Source organism: Pongo abelii, chromosome 13 (genome assembly GCF_028885655.2).
Source record: "Pongo abelii isolate AG06213 chromosome 13, NHGRI_mPonAbe1-v2.0_pri, whole genome shotgun sequence".
In the NCBI taxonomy this organism is placed as follows: domain Eukaryota; kingdom Metazoa; phylum Chordata; class Mammalia; order Primates; family Hominidae; genus Pongo; species Pongo abelii.
Genome location: NC_071998.2, coordinates 124485370 through 124506266, shown reverse-complemented (window position 1 = coordinate 124506266; position 20897 = coordinate 124485370). Strand labels below are relative to the sequence as shown.

The following is a 20897-nucleotide window of genomic DNA, read 5'->3' as shown; positions in this document are numbered from 1 at the left end:
TCCCTGGGTCAGGATGGCCCCAGGAGGCTAGAGTTGGGGTATAGGGACCAGGTCACACAGGGTTCTGAATGCCAAGCAAGGAGGCAGGGGTCTCACTGCAGGTCTGTCCCAGCAGGGGGATCAATATAAATGGGGCCCAAGTGCTGGACTCAGGGGATACCTGGCCAGCGAGGCCCCAACACAGGATGAGGCCTCTGATGACCAGCTCGGGGATGAGTGACAGGGAAGAGTCATGAAGTGGGGTCACCACGCACAGCAGGGCCTGGCCACTTACAGCTGAGTGGCCTGCAGTGCTGGTGCCTTGGCTCTGGTATAAAATTGAATGAAGCCGGGCACAGTGGCTCACGCCTGTAATTGTGGCACTCTGGGAGGCCAAGGCAGGAGGATCTCTGGAGCCCAAGAGTTCCAAACCAGCCTGGGCAACATAGTGAGACTTCGTCTCTACATAGTTTTTTTAAAAATAAAAAGGGCCGGGCACAGTGGCTCACACCTGTAATCCCAGCACTTTGGGAGGCCAAGGTGGGCAGATTACGAGGTCAGAAGTTCCAGACCAGCCTGGCCAACATAGTGAAACCCCGTCTCTACTGGAAATACAAAAATTAGCTGGGTGTGATGGCACATGCCTGTAGTCCCAGCTACTCGGGAGGCTGAGACGGCAGAATCACTTGAACCTGGGAGGCAGAGGTTGCAGTGAGCCAAGACTGTGCCATTGCACTCCAGTCTGGGTGACAGAGTGAGACTCTGTCTCAAAAAAATAAAATAAATCAAATAAATAAATAAATCAAAAGGGATGGCCAGGCACAGTGGCTCACGCCTGTAATCCCAACACTTTGGGAGGCCGAGGAGGGCAGATCACCTGAGGTCAGAAGTTCGAGACCAGCCTGGCCAATATGGTGAAACTCTGTCTCTACTAAAAACACAAAAATTAGTAGGGCGTGGTGGTGGCAGCATGCACCTGTAATCCCAGCTACTTGGGAGGCTGAGGCAGGAGAATTGCTTGAACCCAGGAGGCAGAGGTTGCAGTGAGCCGTGATTTAGCCACTGCACTCCAGCCTGGTCGACAAGAAGGAGACTGCGGCTGGTGAAGTGGCTCATGCCTGTAATCCCAGCACTTTGGGAGGCCAAGGTGGGCGGATCACCTGACGTCTGGAGTTCGAGACCAGCCTGGCCAACACGGTGAAACCCCGTCTCTACTAAAAATACAGAATTAGCCGGGTGTGGTGGCAGGTGCCTGTAATCCCAGCTACTCAGGAGGCTGAGGCAGGAGAATTGCTTGAACCTGGGAGGCGGAGGTTGCAGTGAGCCGAGATCGCGCCATTGCACTCCAGCTTGGGGGACAAGAGTGAGACTTCGTCTCAAAAAACAAACAAACAAACAAACGAGACTCCATCTCAAAAACAAAAATAAATAAAAAATAAAAAGGGACGAAATCAGTGAGCCCTAATAACACTGACTACCCCCAACAGTCGCTCAACCCCAGTGTGAGGCCTCCTTCCCCCAGGCTCCCTCGAGCCCCATCTTACACCAGCTGAAGCTGCAGCTGGACCTTGTGGTCCCGGGTGCTGTCAGGGAAGACAAGGAGGGAAGTGGGGAAGAGAAGGGGAAGGGGAGACCTGACTTTCTCCCTGCCCAGGCTGAGTTCGCTGTCACCTCGGGTCCCCCAGCTCCCAGCCATCCGCCGAGCCGAGTCTAGCAGGTGGCATGGGGTGCTGGGCGACAAGGTGAACATGTATATTTGGTGACGCCGGCGCGCCGACTCAGCGGCCCCCGCCTGGCTGGGGCGAGGTTGGCCCTAGGTCCCAGCGGGGTGGGGAGTACTGAGCAGGCGGCTGGGGCGGAGGAACACGTGAGATCGGCCGCACACAGCGCTGGGAGCGTGGCGCGTGGCGCGTGCGCGCGGCGAGGCGGAGTGACGTGCACGCGCTGTCTGCGGTCCCGCGCAGGCCCCGTGTGCGCGCCCGGCCTTGGACACCAGGCCTGGCTGCCCCGCGGGGGGAACACTCGCGTCGGCCCGCGGGAGGGAGGCCTGAGCGCGCCCCCGAGCGCGTCCCCGAGCTCGCGCGGCGGGGCGCGCCCCTCGCACCTGCGGGCGGGCTGGGGCGGGGCCGCGGCTGTCCCCGCCCACCCGGGCCCGAGCCCCGGGAGCCGGGGCGGAACCGAGCGGCTGGGCCCGAGCGGCCGGAGCGCGGCGCGGCGCAGACAATGGGAGCGGCGCTGGCGGCGGCCGGGGCGGTCCCGAGGGCCGCAGAGTCCCGGGCCCGGCGGGGACCGGAGGCCGCGCCATGAGCCCCGCAGCCGGGCGCACCCCTGCGCCGCGCGCGGGCCGAGGCGAGCGGCCTCTGCGAGCCCCGGGCCCCGCCCTGGGGCCGGCGATGAGCCACCGAGGCTGAGGATGATGGTAGATTGCCAGGTGAGTGCGCGCCGTCCCCAGCCCCGCGTCGCGGGTGGAGGGAGGACCGCATGCCCCCGCCCACACCCACCGGGGGGAGGGAGCCCGGCGCCGCGTCCACGCTGAGCGTGCGCTTACGCAGCTCCGCGTCCAACCCCGCCCGGGACAGTAGGGAAACTGAGGACAGGAGAGGGGCAGGGACTGGCCCGGGGCACACGAAGTTGGCGGAGTCCAGAGATGAAGGGAGGGTTCCGGCCTCTTAGGCCAGGAAGGGCTCGGCTCACCCTTCCCGTGGGGTTTGCTTTGGGAATGACAGCCTCTAAGATCCTGGGGACCCCTGCCCATCTCCCATGTGGGGTCTTTTGCCTGGGCTTCTCCGCGCACGTACAGGCGCAGGCCTGCGCATACATGCTCACACACACGCAGACACACACACCACACACTTCCTGGGGCTCAGAGTAGGACGGGACGCTGGGGAAGTGACTGGGGGAAAGAAGAAAGAGGGCGGGGGCATGGCAGAGGCATCCAGTACCCAGCAACATGCCTGGGGCCATGGCACGGGGTGAGGGGCAAGGGGAGGACACGCCAGCTTGATGGGCGGGGATTCTCCAAGGTTCCCAGGATCTGTCTGGGCTGGGGCAGCCTGGAGAGGACAGATTGTGGGGTTCTGTGTTCGCCGCTGTGATCACCTGGAAGCAGGAAAAGACCCCTTCAGTGTGGACGGGGCTGTAGGAAAGGAAGCCTCAAATTCCTGCTCTATAAATTGGAATGTTTGGCCTGGGTGACCCCAAGGGTCCCACAGGCTCGTAGACGTGTCTGTCGGCCTTAGGTCACCACTGGGGATGCCCCCACTACCCACCGAAGTCTGTGGAAAATGCCTTCTTGGAGGTCTTTCTGAGCAAGAGAAGCCTGGGGGGCTGAAGGGCTGAGGGCCTGGGGTGGTGCAGAGCGTGGCCAAGCACTGGACCACTCTTGTGGGACAAGACTGTCCTTGTTGGAGTCTCAGGGTTCTTACTTGGAAGTGGGGCCGGAGCCGTTGCCCTGGTTGGAGTGAGGAGGCCTCACGAGTGAACTGGACACCCCAGGGCCAGCAGAGGGAAAAAGGGGAGCAAATGAAGCTTCTGAGGCTCCTTGAATTACTCCTGGAGCCTGCAGGTTCTGCTCCTTTGACCTCCTGGGACTCAGGAGAGCTACTACCTTGACAACACCCAAACAAAAGTGTGTGTTTTGTTTTCTGGGTTTTCTGCCTGAGGCTGCTGCTGTGCTATTGCCGGCCACCAGGGGGAGGCAGTGCCCACTGTGCTCCTTGGAGCAACTGGAGTCAGGGAGAGCCCGGCAGGGTCCCTCTAGGGGACCCCGGCCTCCACCCAATGCACACCCCCCATTACTAGCATCCCTCTCCACAATGTTAGCTGCTCAGAGGCGGGAGGGGGCTCCGAGAGCCTCCTGTTTCCCTTCAGCAGGTGTGCCCAAGCACTCACCCTGGGTTGTGGGGGGGGCAGTGTTGGGCTTGGGCGTGGCTCTGAAAATGACCCAGGGGGGCCTGCCCTCCGGAGCTGGCAGTCCGGAGGGGCCGATGGACAGGGCACAAAAGCAAACAGGCACAGAAAGGAAAAAGCAAGTGCTGCAGCGAAAATAATGCCGGGGCTGCCAGGGAGGGCTGGGGCCTGCTGGGTGGGGGTCTGAGAGGTCTCTCTAAGGGGACATCTGTGCTGTGACCAGAAGACAAAGCATGGGCCAGCCCTGCACGAGTCTGGACAGTGTGATGGAGAAGGCTCAGCAGGCAGGACTGGGAGGCAGAAATGAGTTTGGCCAGAGAGGAGTGAGAAAGGAGGCCAGTGTGGCCCAAGTGAGCTGGGGGTGGGAGGGGCAGCCCAGGGGCCTGGAGACAGCTGTATGACAACACTACCCTAATGTACAGCTTCCAGCAACAGACATTGATCATCACACAGTTTCTGTGGACCCAGATCCAGGGCAGCTCAGCTGGGTGCCTCTGCCCCTAGGTCTCAAGGGAGGCTGGGACTGGGGTCTCATCCATGGCTGGACTGGGCAGGACCCGCCCCCAGGCCATTCTCATGTTATTGGCAGGATTCAGTTTTGACTGAGGGTGTCAGTTCCTCTGTGACTGTTGGTGGGGGCCCTCCCTTGGTTCACTGCCATGTGGGTCTCTCTGTAGGGCAGGCAGCTCACGGCATCAGAACTCACTTCCCCAGAGTGAGGGGTGAAGGTGGGGAGGAAAACAAGAGCAAACAAGCAAGACAGAAGTCATAGTTTTTTGTAAATCTTGGAAGTGACCTCACGTCACCTGTACTGTGTTCTTTTGGTGAGAAGCCAGTCACTAAATCCAGTCACCCTCGGAGGAAGGGGATCACTCAGCAACTTATGTACCAGGAAGCAGGGATCTCTGGAGCCAGTGTAGAGGCTGCCTGGGACAGTGTCTGAGAGGAAGCAGTCAGGCCTGATTCTAAACATAATGGAGGCCAGGCGCGGTGGCTCACACCTGTAATCTCAGCACTTTGGGAGGCCGAGGCGGGTGGATCACCTGAGGTCTGGAGTTCAACACCAGCCTGGCCAACATGGTGAAACCCCGTCTCTACAAAAAAGAAATACAAAAATTAGTTGGGCGTCTTGGCAGGTGCCTATAATCCCAGCTACTCCGGAGGCTGAGGGAGGAGAATCACTTGAACCTGGGAGGTGGAGATTGCAGTGAGTCAAGATCATGCCACTGCACTCCAGCCTGGGCGACAGAGCCAGACCCTGTCTCAATAAACAAACGAACAAACAAACAAACATCGCGGGAGCCATTGGAAGGTGTTCCCATTGGAAGATGCTCCCGTATGCCACAGGGGGCCGATATCTGATTTTTGCTTAATTTTCAACCCTTTCATTATGCAGACGAGGAAACCAGACCAAGAAGGGAGTGACTTTCCCTAGATCACAGCACCAGTGCCCAGCCTGTCCGACTTGCATTCTGGGCTGTGTCTCGCCCCTGTGAGAAGTTTCTTTCCTCACAGTTGTAAAGGCCAGAGGTCCAAAATCCAGGGGTCAGCACGGCCCTACTGTCTCTGAAGGCCCCTTCCCTTCCTAATCCTTCCATCTCTAAGTCTCTGAGGTAGCTAACAGGTTTTGTAGTATTGTCTCACATTAGCCTGGTGATGTCACCAGGAAGTAGATGTTAGAACCATCCCCATTGTACAGGTCAGGAGATTGGGGAGGCCCTGAAAGGCACAATGACTAGTTGGGGTCACAGAACTGGCAAGAGGCAGGAGCTCGGTGACCCAGATGGCTTTCCCTCTCTGAGCCACAGGGGCTGGGAGCATGAGAACACACTGGTTGGCTGTCCCAGCTCCCAGGGTGGCTGTGAGTACCTGGAAGTGCCCCTTGTCTCCCCTTACACACCTGCCATCACTCTCCCCATTTCCTTAACCCCCAGCACTGCTGCCACTTGATTTTTACGAACATCTGAATATGACGAAGTAGCAAAGGTGGATATTCGCTCATTCATTTCTTATCTGCCTCCTGGGCCCAGGCCATGCCGGAGGGGGGGAGGGGTAACAGAGTCCGGGGAGTTGCCAGGGGAAGGGGAAGTGCTCATCTGGGGGAGTGGGTAGGCACAGAGAGATTCCAGAAGGAGGTGTCCTGTGGTCGTGGTTGATTCTCGGAGGGGTGGTGTAGTGATGGTACAGAGGGTGATGACTGGGACCAGTGTCTATCGGGTCAGTTTCCCGGGCTGCTGTCACAAAGTGCTGGGTGGCTCAATACAACAGAAATTTATTCTCTCACAGTTCTAAAGGCCAGAAGTCCAAAACCCAGGGGTGAGCAAGGCCCTGCTGTCTCTGAAGGCTCTAGAAGAGGATCCTTTCTTGCATGTTCCAACCTCTGGTGGCTGCCAGTTTCCTTGGCATTCGTTCCTGGTTTTGTAGACGTGTGACTCCAAACGGTGCCTTCATCATCACATGGCCGCCTGTGCGTGTCTGTCCAATTTTCCCTGTTATCATAAGGATAGCAGTCATTGGATTAAGTCCCACCCTAATCCAGTATGACCTCATCCGGATTCTATCCGCACAGACCCTATTTCCAAATAAGATCTCATTCACGGGTACCAGGGATCTTTTTGGGGGACACAGTTCAACCCGTAACAGGATTATTGGGAATGATCCCCCTCCCAAAGGCCAGGTACGCGCGTGCCTACGGGGACTAGGGGAGCAGCGGGGAGTCGGAGGACATCGCAGGAACCCAGCCCCCAGCTAGGGGGTGTGGGGGCGTGAACGGAGGCAGCCCGCTCGCCAGCTTGGCGCGTTCTGGCGGCAGCACCAGCAGGTGGCGCTGTGTCCTCCCGTGCGGCCGCCCAGCCCGGCGCGGAGCTGCCGCAGACAAAGGTCTCGCTTTCGGGTTGCGAGGAGCCTGCGCACAGCTGTAAACAGGCCAGGGGCACGGCCACCTCATGGGTGACACACACGGGAGGAAATCAAACCAGGCGGGGCCGAGGCGGGGTGACTGGGTGGCGACTTTGCGTCGGAGGCCGGCGGGGGGCCGAGGAGGAGGTGACAGGGGTGTGGAGGAGGACCATGGTTTGCAGACCGTGGTGTCAGCGGGGCGAAAAGGAAGGCAGGGAGGAGGGATAGGGGACCTGCGAGGCTGCAGGGGCCGGGCCCACAGGGGCCAGGAGTTTGCCTTTCGTTTGGTTCCTCACCTACAAGCTGAGCCGGCCTTTCTCAGGCCTCTCCAGAGGCCCTGCGGCTGATTACACCTGCGGTTTGCGAATAGCTCCCCTGTTACTGCAGGCCCAGGTCCGCGTGTGCTGGGAAGGCAGCCCTGGGCACAGGTGGGCTGTCTGTGCAGATAGAGACTTGAGGGGTCATTCCCCCCAACCCCAGCCCCAGACCCTGCCTCAGGGGAGTTGGGATGCCTGAGGTGGTCCTGCTACTCCTGATGGGGGTCAGCACGGCCCCTCAAAGGCCCCTTTGATATACAAAGGGGCGAGGCAGTGTGGGGCTGAGGAGCAGGGGTCAGGTCCCCGCCATGGAGCTGCTCACATGGCATCAGCGAAAGGGAGCAGAGTGCACAGCGGGCCGCTGGCCCAGGAGTGGAATGAGTGGAAGCCATTCCTTTTTTTTTTTTTTTTTTTTTTTTTTTGAGGCAGGGTCTTGCTCTGTGGCCCAGGCTGCAGTGCAGGGGCTGGATCTCGGCTCACTGCAGCCTCGACCTCTGGGCTCAGACCTCCAGAGTAGCTGGGGCGGCAGGTTCACGCCAACACTCCCAGCCAATTTTTGGATTTTTGTGTAGAAACAGAGTTTCACCATGTTGCCCAGGCTGGTCTCAAACACCTGGGCTCAAGCAATCCCCCTGCCTCGGCCTCCCAAAGTGCTAGGATTAAAGGCATGAGACACTGCATCCAGCCAGAGGCCATTTCTTGCTGTCACCTCCCTACCCGCACAAGGCCCTCCCACCACCTCCTCGCTCACCGAGCTACCAGGCCCGCCTCTGAGGCTGCTGGTCCTTGACAGTTGGTTCACTGATTGATTCGCACAGCAGATACTGGCCTCTGTACACCTGGCTGGCACTGGGTGCCTGGCCCGTGGGGAGCACCCGGCTTCTGCGGAAGGGTCAGGGGTATGGGGCAGACAGATCTTGTGGAGAAGGCATGGGCCGGGAGCCTGGAGACCTGGATTCAGTGGCCACTCTGCCATCAGCGGCGTGGTCAGTCACCACTGCACACTAGCCACAGGGCTGCTCTCCACAGAGTCCTTCCCTCTGTCCCCTGCTGCAGAGGTGCCTGGTGATTGATGACAGCCAGCCCGTAGGCCTTGTGCTAAAGTGTCCCTTGTATCTGCTCAGCACTCTGCAAGATAAGTGTCACTGCCATCCTCACTTCCAGGTGGGGAAACTGAGGCACTGGAAGGTGAAGGGACTCCCACAGCTAGGTAGTGGCAGTTTGGCAATGGCACCTCCCTATACGCACACAAGCCTGGGAAGGGCCAGGCACCAGAACCACATTCCTTCCAATTACAGTGGCCTTCCAACGGTCAGGGCTGGGCCCGGCTGCTGGGCAGGGCGGGGCTGGGAGGCCCCAGGCCCCAAGCGGTGGTTAATGGCGGCAAGGAGACGTAAACAGAGCTAATGAGCCCCTTTCATAGTCTCCCTGCTCTAATGAAGGCCTTGGACTCTGGGCTCTGCATTTTGGGGGTTCTTGATTCTGGAGCCTCAAAGAGTCTTAGGGCCAGGGGTATGTGGGCCCCCCACAGGGGCAGGGTGTGAGCTTATGGACTCCCAGTGTCCCCTCCCAGGGCAGCCAAGCCAGGGTGAGGAAGTGGAGAGGAAAGGGAATGGGAAGTATCGTGGCATCCCCCTAAAAATGACAAGCCCCAGAAAAAAGGGAGTGTTCCCATGGCAACCCAGAGCAGTTGTTTGGCAACTGCTGGCCCCCAAAATACTTGCCTGCAGGAAGGCTCAGGGCTGGGGCTTTCCGATGGGCTTTCCGATGGCTCACCTCCAACCCCCACCAGCGCACACCCACCCCTGGCCTGAAAAGAAGACTCTGAGGCTGAAAGAGAAAATGCAGAGACCAGGGTCCAGGACCTTCATTAGAGCCTGGGGAGGAAGGGGCCTGACCTGCTGAGTTTCCTTGGATACTTCTCATGGCCCTCCACCCTGACACAGGACCCAGTAGCCTCTGCCCCTGGATCCTTCCTGAGGGACACCCCAGTCCACTCCCCCCTCCCCATCTCCCCACTCTGCCAGCCACCCGGCATCAAGCCAGTCCCCTAGCAACAGAGGCCACTTCCTGGATACCTGAGTGAGAGTTGACAGTGGCAGAATGTCAGAAAACGCAAGGTCAGAAGGCACAGCGATGGCTTGGTGCCAGCCAGAGTGTGTGGGGCCATGGGGTACCATGTGTGGTACCGTGTGCTTTGCCGCCCTGCAGCCGTGGGCTCCCTGGCCTGGGGCAGGATGGCATGCCAGGTTGTGGTTGGGCTGGGTAGAGCCCTTGGAACAGGGGACTGTGGTTCTGGGCCAACTTTGATACTGACTGACTATGTGACCTTAGTGTGTCCTTTCTTACTGGCCTCAGTTTCCCCATTGGTGGCCCATCTACCCCTCTGCCTGTGTGTTCACCGTTCAGTGCATAAACATTGCCCTGTGAATTATGTCACCTACTGGGGCCTTGGGGCAGGAGAGTGAGGGTACCAGGACCAGGCCGCCACTGCCCTTCCTCCTCACATATCGGCATCCACCTTGACCATCAGGCCCCTGGTCCTCAGATGAGGCAGGTGGCTTTGGAGCAGGACACCTGGGTCCGAATTCCAGCTCAGCGCTTATTGCTGGGCATCCTAGAAGAAGCACAGGACCCCTCTGAGCCTCCCTGTCTGCCCTGAGGCCCCCGCAGTTGCTGTGAGGGTGTAAGGAAGCCCTGCCCTCTGGGCTCCCATAGGGGCTGCCTTCGTTTGTGGGCACCCAACCTGCACCCAGACCTGGGCACTGTCGGAGCCAAGGTGAGAACATGGATGAGGGGTGTCCAGCCTGGAAGGAGCGAGGTGGAGCCCCAGACCCTGGGAGAAGGTGGGGCAACAGAATGGTGGGAGAGGGCAGCTGGGGCCACACTGCCCAGTGGGTTGGACTTTGGGGATGGGAAGGCTGTGAGACCCAGTTGCCTCAGATGTTCTCTCTGGGGATGGCAGTGAGGGTAGGACTGTTGGTGACCACTCCCCGGAGCCTCCCGCTGCTCTCATGGAGCCAGGATGCCAGTCTGACCCTGATCATTTGCTCACTGTGTGACCCTGGGTCATGATCTCACCCCTCTGAGCCTCCCTTGCCCCATCTGTCAAATGGGCAAGGGGCTTGCCCACCTCCGGAGTTGGGTGCTGGGCTTGTATGTTCACTTGGGGGTCGTCGGCTGGGCTCAGGGTGATCCCATGGGGACTCTGCCCAGCCGCCCCCAGTTGGAGTGCCACAGGAGGAGAGGCAGGGCAGAGGGCAGCACAGACAGTGGCAGGGAGCTGCCGGCCCACAGCCCAAGGTGCGTGCAGCCCTGGCCCGAGTTCATGCCGGATGCCACGCCAAGAAGGCGGGCGGACGAGGCGAGCCCCCAGCCCAGCACCAAGGAACAGGCGGCAGGAGGCCACTTCAGCTGGTGGGAGGGAAGATTCAGGCACACAGCCCCACCCACCCTGCGTGGGTGCTGCACCAAGGACCCCCCCACCCCCTCCCCCACATTGGCCTCCCCTCCCTGCACTGCCTGGTGGGCACATAATTAACTGAATTGAACTGCCCAGTCCTTCTGGGAAGGATAAGGGGGGCCGGGACCCACTGCCTGCTGGAGGGCACCCCAGTCCTTCTCTCTTTCTAGGTTGGGGTCCAGAAAGGGCTCCCATGGGAAGGGTGCAGGATCTCTCTGCTGGACACCACCTGAGAGGTCAGGTGTGCCCATCTGACCTTTGTGTTCCGAGGGAGGAAGGCAGGGAGGGGTGGGCTTGTCCAGTGGAGAGGAAGAAGAAAGCACCCTTGGCCAACCAGAGGCCCTGAGTCCAGGAACTTCCCCCACCTCTGGCACCCGCCCCTCTTGGGACATTGTCCTGATCCCAGATGTGTGTGTGTGTGGGGGGGGGGGGGTGCCCTTTGCCTGTAATGTAAGTTCAAAACTGGGAGGGTGGGACCGTGGGGAGGGTGAGACTGTGGGGAGGGTGGTGGAAGGTATTTAAGTCCTGGGGGCTGCCACTACCTGACCTGAATCCATTCCAAAGGGATTCCAGCTCCCACCCCACCCCTGCTGGGCTATAGCTGCAGCAGCACTAATCTGTCCCGATGATCAAGTGATCAGCTGATTAATCACCTGACTAGTGCTGTCATCTGTCATGATGGTCACCAGGAACAGCAGCCACAGGGAAGTTCGGGCTGTCTAGAGGTCAGGGGGAGAGAAGCCTGGGAGGCGGGATGGGAGCCCTGGCTTGGCCTCAGGGGACCCAGACAAGTGGGTTCCCTAACTCCTCTGCACCCCCATTGCCTCCTCTGTGGGCCTACAGATGTGGGGGAGTGTGAGATGTTCCTGAGGCCCCTGGCACCGCATGGACAGGCCCTCCGCAGATGGCAGCCAATGTCTGCTCCGCTTCACAGAAGGGAGATGTCTGGTGGCCCACCAGCTCCCGCTGCCCTTGGGGAGCCAGGGTGTGGGTAGAGGGCAGGGACACTTGCAGGCCCTAAGTTGAATCCACAGGTTTTTTCAGGTAGGGGAACTACGGCCCCAAGGAGGCGAATAAGTTGCCCAGGCCACGTGTCCCACTTTCCCCCCACCCCCTTCTTCCCTGAGGCCAAGTTCCAGGCCCTGCTGCCCAGTTGACAGCACTGGAGTTCAAGGGTGAAGCAGTCCACCTGGCCTCAGGCCCTGGGTGGCTGCGGAGGTGACAGCTGGGGGTAGTGGGCAGGTGGGTAGTGCCCAGTGTGGAAGGTCTCAGCTGGCAGCACCACGTGCCTGGTCCCCCTGCCCCCTCGAAACAGCTGCTTGCCGTTCTTCAAGACTCCATAAGGTGTTTCCTTCCCAGCCGCTGGGGCCGGGGAGTCCCTGCATGGAGCCCTGCCTTCTCCCCTCTCTGCAGCCCTGAGGGAGGGTGCTCAGGGGTCTGGGGACGCCGGGGTACCCATTGCTGTCTGGCAGATATGCAGGGAGCAGGGTGTGTATCCGGGGCCTCTGGGCCTGCAGGGGCAGCGGCTGTGTGCTGTGGGATGCCATGGGGTACATGTGCATTCTAGCACGTGTGGCGGGGGCAGGGGCACCTCTCTGCCTTTGGGTGACCCCATATGTCTGCAGCATGCATGTGCTCAGATGTGACAACCTTGACAGTGGCTGAAGGAGCACATATATGAAGGGGTACGTGTGGCTGCTTGTGGGGACACATGGCTGGTGCCTGGGGAGGGAGAGCACGTTGCCTCAGTGAGTGTGGGAGGGAGTGGGGGTTTGCATTTTGCCTTTTTAAAGCACTAGACCTGGACAGGTGCGTTGGCTCATGCCTGTACTCCCAGCACTTTGGAAGTCGAGGCGGGTGGATCACCTGAGGTCAGGAGTTTGAGGCCAGCCTGGCCAACACGGTGAAACCCCATCTGTACTAAAAATATAAAAATTAGCCGGGCGTGGTGGTGCACACCTGTAATTCCAGCTACTCGGGAGGCTGAGGCAGGAGAATTGCTTGAACCTAGGAGGCAGAGGTTGCAGCGAGCCGAGATCACTCCAGCCTGGGTGACAGAACAAGGCTGTGCCTCAAATAAACAAACAAACAAACAAAGCACCAGGCCCAGGCCGGAGCCGTGACCATGAGGAGGGCTGAGTGTCAGTTTTCTCATGTGTTACTGGGTTGACAGCCGGGCCCAGCTCACAGGGTTGTGGTGGCTGGAAACTGCTCAGCCACTGCCTGGCACACCCAGCTGCCCACCGTGATGCTGGCATGGAGACCTGAACTGCTCTTGGTGCTCTTGGTGGGTCCCTAGGCAGAGGAGGGCAGTGGTACCTTGCTGTCCTGTGTCAGGCATCCCAGGTGAGGCAGACAGGAGAGGCCCTTGAGCCTCACCTTACAGGGGAAAAGCCAGGGAAGGAGCCAAGCCCAGGGGTTAACGGGACAGTGGGTGGCAGGAGGGTGGGACACAGCAGTGTCCCTCAGACCCAGGGCCCTAGAGTCCCAAGGGATTGCTCTTCTCTAGCCCTGGGGAACTTCTTGCAGGCAAAGGACTCTGAGAAAGAGGGCAGCGGGCACCAGCCCTGCCACCTCGTGGCAGCCAGCCAAGGCCCTGTGCCCCCTCCGGAGGCCAGGGCAGCTCAGGAGGTCCCCTTCGGAAACGGTAGCCCCACTTCCCAGGCCCTCAGCCCCTTCAGGCAGGCGGCAGGCTGGTGGCGGCACCGGGCACACAGTGTCCCTGGCACGGCAGGCAGCCTCCCAACCACAAGGGCCCGTTTGTCCTGGTTCCCCTGGCCCGAGTGCACTGGGTGACCAGGGCTTGCTGGACACAGGGGCCTGACTATGGGCTCAGCCCCCATCCCCCATCCTCACCAGCCACGGCTATGCCTTGGGGAGGGGTCTCTTTGCCCACACCAGAGCAACTTCTACTTACCTGTGAACAGAGACCCATTCCCCAAGAATTGTTCCTGGGCCAGGAATTTAGGAAGGGAAAATCCCCTAGGTTAAACCAGGGCCAACCTGACCACCTACCACCACCTCCACCATCCCAGGGCAGGCTGTCTTCTGGGAAACTCCAGGGCCCTGCTTCTAAGAAAAAGGGCTCTTGCTTCCCAGAAAGCCTGGCTGCCTTCCTCCTGGCTCTTCCCCCGCCTGGGCTTGCCTCTGCCTCTCTTCTCAGTCTGGCTCCTGGGGGGAAAGCACTTTAATGGGAGGGAGCCAGGTGAGCAGAGGCGGCCCCGCCCTTCCCTGGCCGTCCACCCCCGTGCCCTCCCTCAGTCTCCTCTCCAGCCTCATCACCTCCACCAAGGAGCTCTCCTGGTGATCTTCCCACAAGAACCTCCATATATTTTAGAGTCTGGCCCGTCGAGCTCACTTGTTCATCTAGGCATTTATGGAGAGCCTGCTGTGTGCTAGATGCTGTTCCAGGCATCAGGACCCTGGGGAACACAGTCCCTGCTCTCAAGGAGTTTACAAACTCCCCGCCATGGGGGGCATGAAAGGACCCCGTGGTAGGTGAATTGTGTTGTTTTGTTTTGTTTTGTTTTGAGATGGAGTCTTGCTCTGTCGCCCAGGCTGGAGTGCAGTGGCACGATCTCAGCTCACTGCAAACTTTACCTCCCGGGTTCAAGCGGTTCTCCCGCTTCAGCCTCCTGAGTAGCTGGGACTACAGGCACACCACCACACCCATCTGTTTTTTGTATTTTTAGTAGAGATGGGGTTTTACCGTGTTGGCCAGGCTGGTCTCAAACTCCTGAGCTCAAGTGATCCGCCTGCCTCGGCCTCCCAAAGTGCTGGGATTACAGGCGTAAGCCACCACACCCAGCCTTGTTTTGTTTTTTGAGACAGAGTCTTGCTCTGTCGCCTAGGCTGGAGTATGCAGTGGTGCTATCTCAGCTCGCTGCAACCTCCACCTCCTGGATTTAGGCCATTCTCCTGCCTCAGCCTCCTGAGTAGCTGGGATTACAGGCACGCACCATCATGCGCAGCTAGTTTTTTTGTTTGTTTGTTTTTGAGATGGAATCTTGCTCTGTCGCCCAGGCTGGAGTGCAGTGGCACGATCTTGGTCACTGCAACCTCAGCCTCCCAGATTCAAGCAATTCTCTGCCTCAGCCTCCCGAGTAGCTGGGGTTACAGGCACCCGCCACCACGCCTGGCTAATTTTTGTATTTTTAGTAGAAACGGGGTTTCACTATGTTGGCCAGGCTGGTCTTGAACTCCTGACCTCATGATCCACCAGCCTCGGCCTCCCAAAGTGTTGGGATTACAGGCGTGAGCCACCGCACCCGACCTAGTTTTTTTGTATTTTTAGTAGATGCAGGGTTTCACCACGTTGACCAGGCTGGTCTCGAACTCCTGAGCCCAAGTGATTCACTTGCCTTGGCCTCCTAAAGTGCTGAGATTACAGGCATGAGCCACCGCGCCCAGCCTAGGTGAAATGTTTTAATGTCCCTCCTTCCATCCGTACCCACGCTGCCCGCTCAGCTCTCCTGGCCTGTCTGCAGTTGTAGCACCTGCTCCTGCCCCATGGTCACCATCAGCCTTCCCTGTTCTGTTTTTGCCTTCTGGAGCATTCTTATTTTCAAAAATGCATTTTACTTATTATGACCCAGGCCAAAGGTGATTTTTATATTTTGTGTTTTTTCCCTGGTCTATCACTGGCGCTTGAATAGTGCTTGGCATCTAGTAAGTGTTCAGTAAATTCGCGTGGTCTGGCTGTGTGAATATAGTTGTGCCCCGGGCCCTCTCTGTAGTCTGCAGACAGTGCAGGCTACAAACTCTGTTACTGATCCTCATCTCCTTCAGTAGAGAAATGGACATTGTTTAGAAACTCTATGGCAGTTGACATTGCTGCAACATTTCAGTTGCATTTTACGGAAGTATCAGCTGGCCTTGAATTCAAAATAAGAACTCTGGTTCTTCCCTGCAGAGGATGCCACCTTGGGGTGCCATTTTTTGACACGGAGCATGTGCCAGGCCCTATCTTGAGTGCTTCCCATCCAGTGTTTCATTTCAGAATGCAGTCTTTTTGAGGCAGAGATGATCCCTGTTTATGGGCCAGAACCAAGGCTCAGCAAGGGAAAGGAACCTGCCTGGCTCACCCAGCTCCACCCAGCCAAGAAGTGACAGGACGAGGGCTTGGCCCCAGACTCCTGGTACTGTAGGCCCCAGCTCCAAGCCACTGCTTGGATCCTTACAGTTAGACGTTGGGTTCCTCCTGGAGCTGGACCTGGGGGCAGGCAGGGTTGGGGAGGGGAGCTGCGGTGCCCTTGGCAGGGCTGGGTCCTGCTGGGCTCAAAGCCAATGGGAGCGGCTGGGGCAGGGCCTGGATTCTTGGATCCTCAGCTTCTTGGCAACCTGCGTGACTCAGTGGGCTGGTAACAGGGGCCGGCGGGCAGGCAGCCAGTGCAGGGGAGCCCTGCGGTGGGTGAATCAGCCAGTTGCTGAATTACTGTCCTGCCTGGGGTGGTGCCAAGCCCCAACTGCCAAAATAAGCACAGCCCCTCTTTGCCTTTCTCTCCCCACTCCAGGGTGTCCCACCTTCCACACATGCCTTGGCAGATGTGTCCCGTGGCTCTGCTGCTCCTGGGAGTCCCTGGGTCTCCCTAGCCTGGAGCAGGAGAAAGGGCCTCCCCACTGGGGTGTGTAGCCTTCCACAAGTCATTCTGAGGCTCTGCCTCCCCACCACACACAGGGGCCCTCCTGTGAACTGGAGGTTATTGAGGTACTTGCACCCTGAACTTAGAAGGGCACCGTGAGGATAAAATCACCTTTGACTCTTTATGAAGAGTCATAAAGAGTCTTCCCGCTAGGAGTTTGCAGGAAGGAGTGACTGGGAGCGCAAACCTCAGAGCCAGACAGGATTGGAAGCCCTGCTCTGCTGTGTGGCTTTGGGTGAGTTTTGTGCTATCTCTGAGCTTCGTCCTCAAACTCACCTGCAAAACCTGCCTCACATATCATGATGGTGAAATGATACCCGCATTGGCATGGCAGTGCGTAGTAGAAATTAGGAGAGGGTTGTTGACTCTGGTTTAGGCGCCAGGTTGGAGGCAGCAGTGATCAGCAGAAATGGAAGTCAGAGTCCCCAGCCTAGGCCTCCTACAGGGGACAGACCACCCACCCCAGGGACAGGGTCCCAGCAGCGTCAAGTCTGTGTGCTGCCTGGAACAAATCTACTTGTGATCCTTAATTTGGAACAGAGTAGAGGAAAGGGGGCCGGACTTACACCCTGCCTTGGCACTAACACGCTGTGTGACATCAGGCAAGTTGTTCGCCCTCTCTGGGCCTCAGTTTTCTCAGTTTTACAACAGAGATGATGACTGTGGCTTCATCTTTCTGGCAGAGGCTGTCTGGAAAAGTGCTTTGTCCCCACTGAGGTATGCTAAAGGCAGCGCCAGACTAGGCTCTAGGGTACGAAGGGGTGTCAGGAGTTGATCCTGCCTCCCAGGCTTCTGAACGTGGCAAGAATTTGCCTCTGGGCTGCACGATGACAGGTGTCAGTGGTGCCCCCATCCCTGGGAGTCTCCTAGTCAGAGCCAAAGAGGGAGGGGATGCCAGGCATAGGTGCAGCCTCCGGGGGCAGGATCTGTCTCGTGCACGGCCACAGCACCATCACTACCTAGCAGAGCCGGCTGGGCCTGAATGTGTGTTGAGCGACTTGACGGGGCCTCAGGTTCCCAGAAGCCAGAGGGAGGGGAGCTGGAGTGTCCCCCCAGCTGGACACCGAGTCTGGTCAGCAGGTCCCTGAGTCAAGTTAGCAGCAGGAAAGAGGAGCAAAAGCCAGGCCTCGGCCTCTGCTATCTGCTTCCTGGACAGGATGTGGTGCTGAGTAAACAACTTCGCTAGGAGTCACTGCTCTGGCTCTGAGTCACAGCTCCTAGCGACAGCTGCACAGTGTTTGTAAACAGTGGGCCTCGCACCCAGCCAGGGCCTGCCCCTACCTAGAAAGGTGCCTGTGGATTGGGTTTTGCTAGCCTGGGCTTGTGTGTGGCCAGGTGCGTTATCCCAGGCCACCCGGAGTGCTGGGCAGAGCATCGTGGGACCACTGGCAGGTCGTGTGTCCTGGGAGAAGCCTGGGGTCAGGGTCGTCGTGAGCTTCACGCACAGTAGCTGGAAATGTTTGTGCCATATATGGCCCTCACTAGGCCCAGCTCCTGAAGGCAGCCAGAGTTGGGGTGGGGAGGCTGCAGGTGGAGCTCCTCCAACTGGCCTCACCCGCAGGCCCCAGCGCCTGGGCTGTCCATGGCGGTCTTCGTTCCAGGCAGTGACAGTGATGTGGCGCATCACGTGGCGGCCTGGCCGGCAGGGAACAAAGACCCTGCTCTCCCCCAGGCTGGCGGCAGAGGCAGGGCCAGGGACCACGTGGGTAGGAGGAGGGGTGCGTGGCCCTGCTGCTACCCTCCCGCCAGCACCACCTCCTCGGGGCTCCTGCATTTCTGCGTGGCAGCTGGTGCTGCTCCTCCTGCGGCCTGACTGTGTCAGCAGTCCCTCGATGGCATTTCTAGCAAGCTCAGTGACCACTGCCCTGGGTAGCCCTGCCCACCCTGGCTCCGAAAGGAGGAGCCCCAGGATTAGACCCTGAGGCCAGGCTGACCTGTGCTGGAGGTGGGGGCAGGGGAGATATGGGGGTAACAGGCTTGGGAAGCTGGGCTAGAGTGGGCTATTCAAGAATAGCACAGAAAGCTTGCGTGAGAGATGCAGTGCCCTGCAGAGGGCCTGGTACCCGGGAGCTGCTTGTCCAAGCAAAGGCATTAGCTCACAAACACACCTAGCAGGGTGGCCTGGTTTGCTGCCACTTCCCTACTGGTCCCCCATCCCCACCATGAAAGTTGAGCGCTTCTGGCCAGGCACCGTGGCTCACGCCTGTAATCCCAGCACTTTGGGAGGCTGAGGCGGGCGGATCTTGACGTCAGGAGTTTGAGACCATCCTGGCCAACATGTAAAACCCCATCTCTACTAAAAATACAAAAATTAGCTGGGCGTGGTGCCGCATGCCTGTTATCCCAGCTACTCGGGAGGCTGAGGCAAGAGACTCGCTTAAACCCAGGAGTCGGAGATTGCAGTGAGCTGGGATGGCGCCACTGCACTCCAGCCTGGGTGACAGAGCGAGACTCCGTCTCGAAAAAAAGAAAGTTGAGCGCTTCTTTCCAGGGCTCTTTAAGCCCCCCACCCAACCAAACACGCGCACACTGTAGGAAACACCGTCTCGGCCACTGAGCCCTCCTACGGGGCTGGGCTGAGAAATCACACTTTGCAGACAAGGAAACCAAGGCTCAGGGAAAGCCCTCCCCACCCCCTCAAACCACGTGGTAAGCTCCCTGTTAAACCTGGAGTGGCAGCCGAACCACACCACACAATGCCCACAGTCACATGGCCAGACAGTTGGCAACACCGGGGTGAGAGGCCGAGGCTGGGGACAGCCTCAGATCCCTGCTCGGATACCAACCCCTGCCGCCTGCCTCACCCAGATCCTGCCTGTCTGCACTGGGCTTCTCTCCCGTTAATAGTGTGTACCCAGACAGTGTCCTCTTCACTGGTCCCCTCTCCCAGGACCGGGCCTGCCTTGCAGTACCCATCTGTGTGTGCTTCTACATCAGCAAACATTTCCAAGCTATCTGCTAGGATCCAGTTACAAGCCACACTCTGAGCACTGGGCAGACCCCGGACTGCCATCTGGACCTTGCTCTCAGGGATAGAGTCAGGCTATGGCACTCCTGGCGCAGGGGCAGCATCCACCAACATTGATCAAATGTCTGTTATGTGCCTGGCACCGGGGCAGGCATGTGACCCTGTGGCACCTGAACTCCTCAGTCCCCGCTGGAGATGATCATTGCACATCTGCCAAGCACGGCCATGAGCTGAGCCCATGCTGAGTTCTTGTGGAATCCTCCAGCGCCCTTGTGCCCATTTTATAGAGGAGCAAACTGAGGCCCAGAGATGCTAAATCATTGGCCCAGGGTTCCAGAGTCCCTGGGGATCAGAATTTCAGTCCTGGGCTGACCAATTCACAGCCTGGTTGGCTCTGCTGTTTCTCGAAGGTCAAGGTTGAGTCACTGTGTGCAAGAAAGGCCAGCGGTGATGCCTGACTTTCCCAGGGGACAGGGCCTTGGAGCCTGGCACAGAGGAGGAAGTGTGCCAGATGAAAAAGGACAGGGAATGGGTGGCTGGGGCAGGGATGGTGTTGCTGCATTAAGACAGGGGTGTTGGAGAAGGCTGCTCTGACTGGGGGCCGAGTCCTGAGACCAAGGGGGAAGAACATGGTTCCCAGCAGAGGACACTGGCAGCTGGAGTTAGTAGGAGGGGGCTGTGGGCAGGTGAGGACTTGGGATTCTCTTCTGGGTGGGATAGAAATGGTGGAGGGATTTTAGTGGAGGTGACTTGTTCTGGCCATAGGGTGAGTACAGGGAGGTAGGTTTCAGGGCCCCCCTGAAACTCTCTAGCTCCATTTCTCTGATGCTCCCCCAGCCCAGCCTGGCCCCCACCCCCAGATGCCCACCCACATCCCCTGAGAGTCCCCACCCTGAGGGTGGCAGAGCTCCCAGGCCCTGAACTGTCTGCTCAGCTGGGTCCCCTGAGGCCCACAAAGCCACCGGAAGAGGATGTGAGATGCTCAGAGGAGCAGGGCTGGGAGCGAGGTGCTGCTGGGGCAGTGTCTGGGCGGGAAGCTGGGCCCCGGGGCCTGATGTGCCTGTGGGGGCACTCCACAGCCCCTGCCCACACCCTCTCCTCCCTGCCTCTGCTGTTCTGCTCCCTGCCCTGTGCCCTCCACTTGCAGCCAGGGACTGGGCATCCACCTGGCCAGGGTCCCAGGAAGGTAAGGAAGTAGCTGAGACTCTTGGCCTCTGACTTCGCCCTGGCATCTCTGGGCTTTGGGGTTGGGGCTCTGAGTGTTCTGACCCCCAGGTCAGGATGGAAGGAGCGTCTGCAAGCTTTGCAGAGCAGCTGGACAGACACTTTTCCTGTGAGATCTTGGGCAAGTCCCTGCTCGCTCTAGGGCTGTCTTTCCACTTGTCAGATGGGTGTGTTAGATGCGTCCGATGGCTTCCAATGTCTGGTTTGCAGCAAAATGAGAAAAACAGGGACAGGGACAAGGTAGTAAGTTGTTGTGTTGTTGTAGTGGTGGTGGTTGTTGTTTACAACCCCAGTAGTCACTCTAGTAAATTATTCTAAAAGCCAAATGTACTCATTTCATGCCTGCCCTTCTTTCTGATGGCAGCCCTTTCTTGTCACCTTTGGTGGTGGTTTTTCTGAATAGCGGGAGTAGTGATGGTAATATTATTATTTTTTACCACCCTACTTAATGAAACAAACCGTTGGCAACCCCCACCCCTGCGCCCAGTTAAAATGAA

At 58.7% G+C, this 20897-nt stretch overlaps 1 protein-coding gene across 3 annotated transcripts in view; it reads left to right on the top strand.

The window, feature by feature from the left end:
* The first annotated feature begins 2161 nt into the window (after nt 1-2161).
* RALGDS (ral guanine nucleotide dissociation stimulator) overlaps nt 2162-20897 on the top strand; it is a 53397-nt gene continuing 34661 nt past the window's right edge. The window contains exon 1 of one of the 3 annotated variants that reach the window (XM_024252295.3): nt 2162-2410. In XM_024252295.3, the coding sequence (XP_024108063.2) occupies nt 2393-2410 (18 nt within the window). In that variant the 5' untranslated portion in view covers nt 2162-2392. Of the gene's footprint in view, nt 2411-14882; nt 20363-20897 lie in introns of those variants that run through there. The other 2 variants (XM_063714510.1, XM_054520795.2) reach the window with 2 other exon arrangements.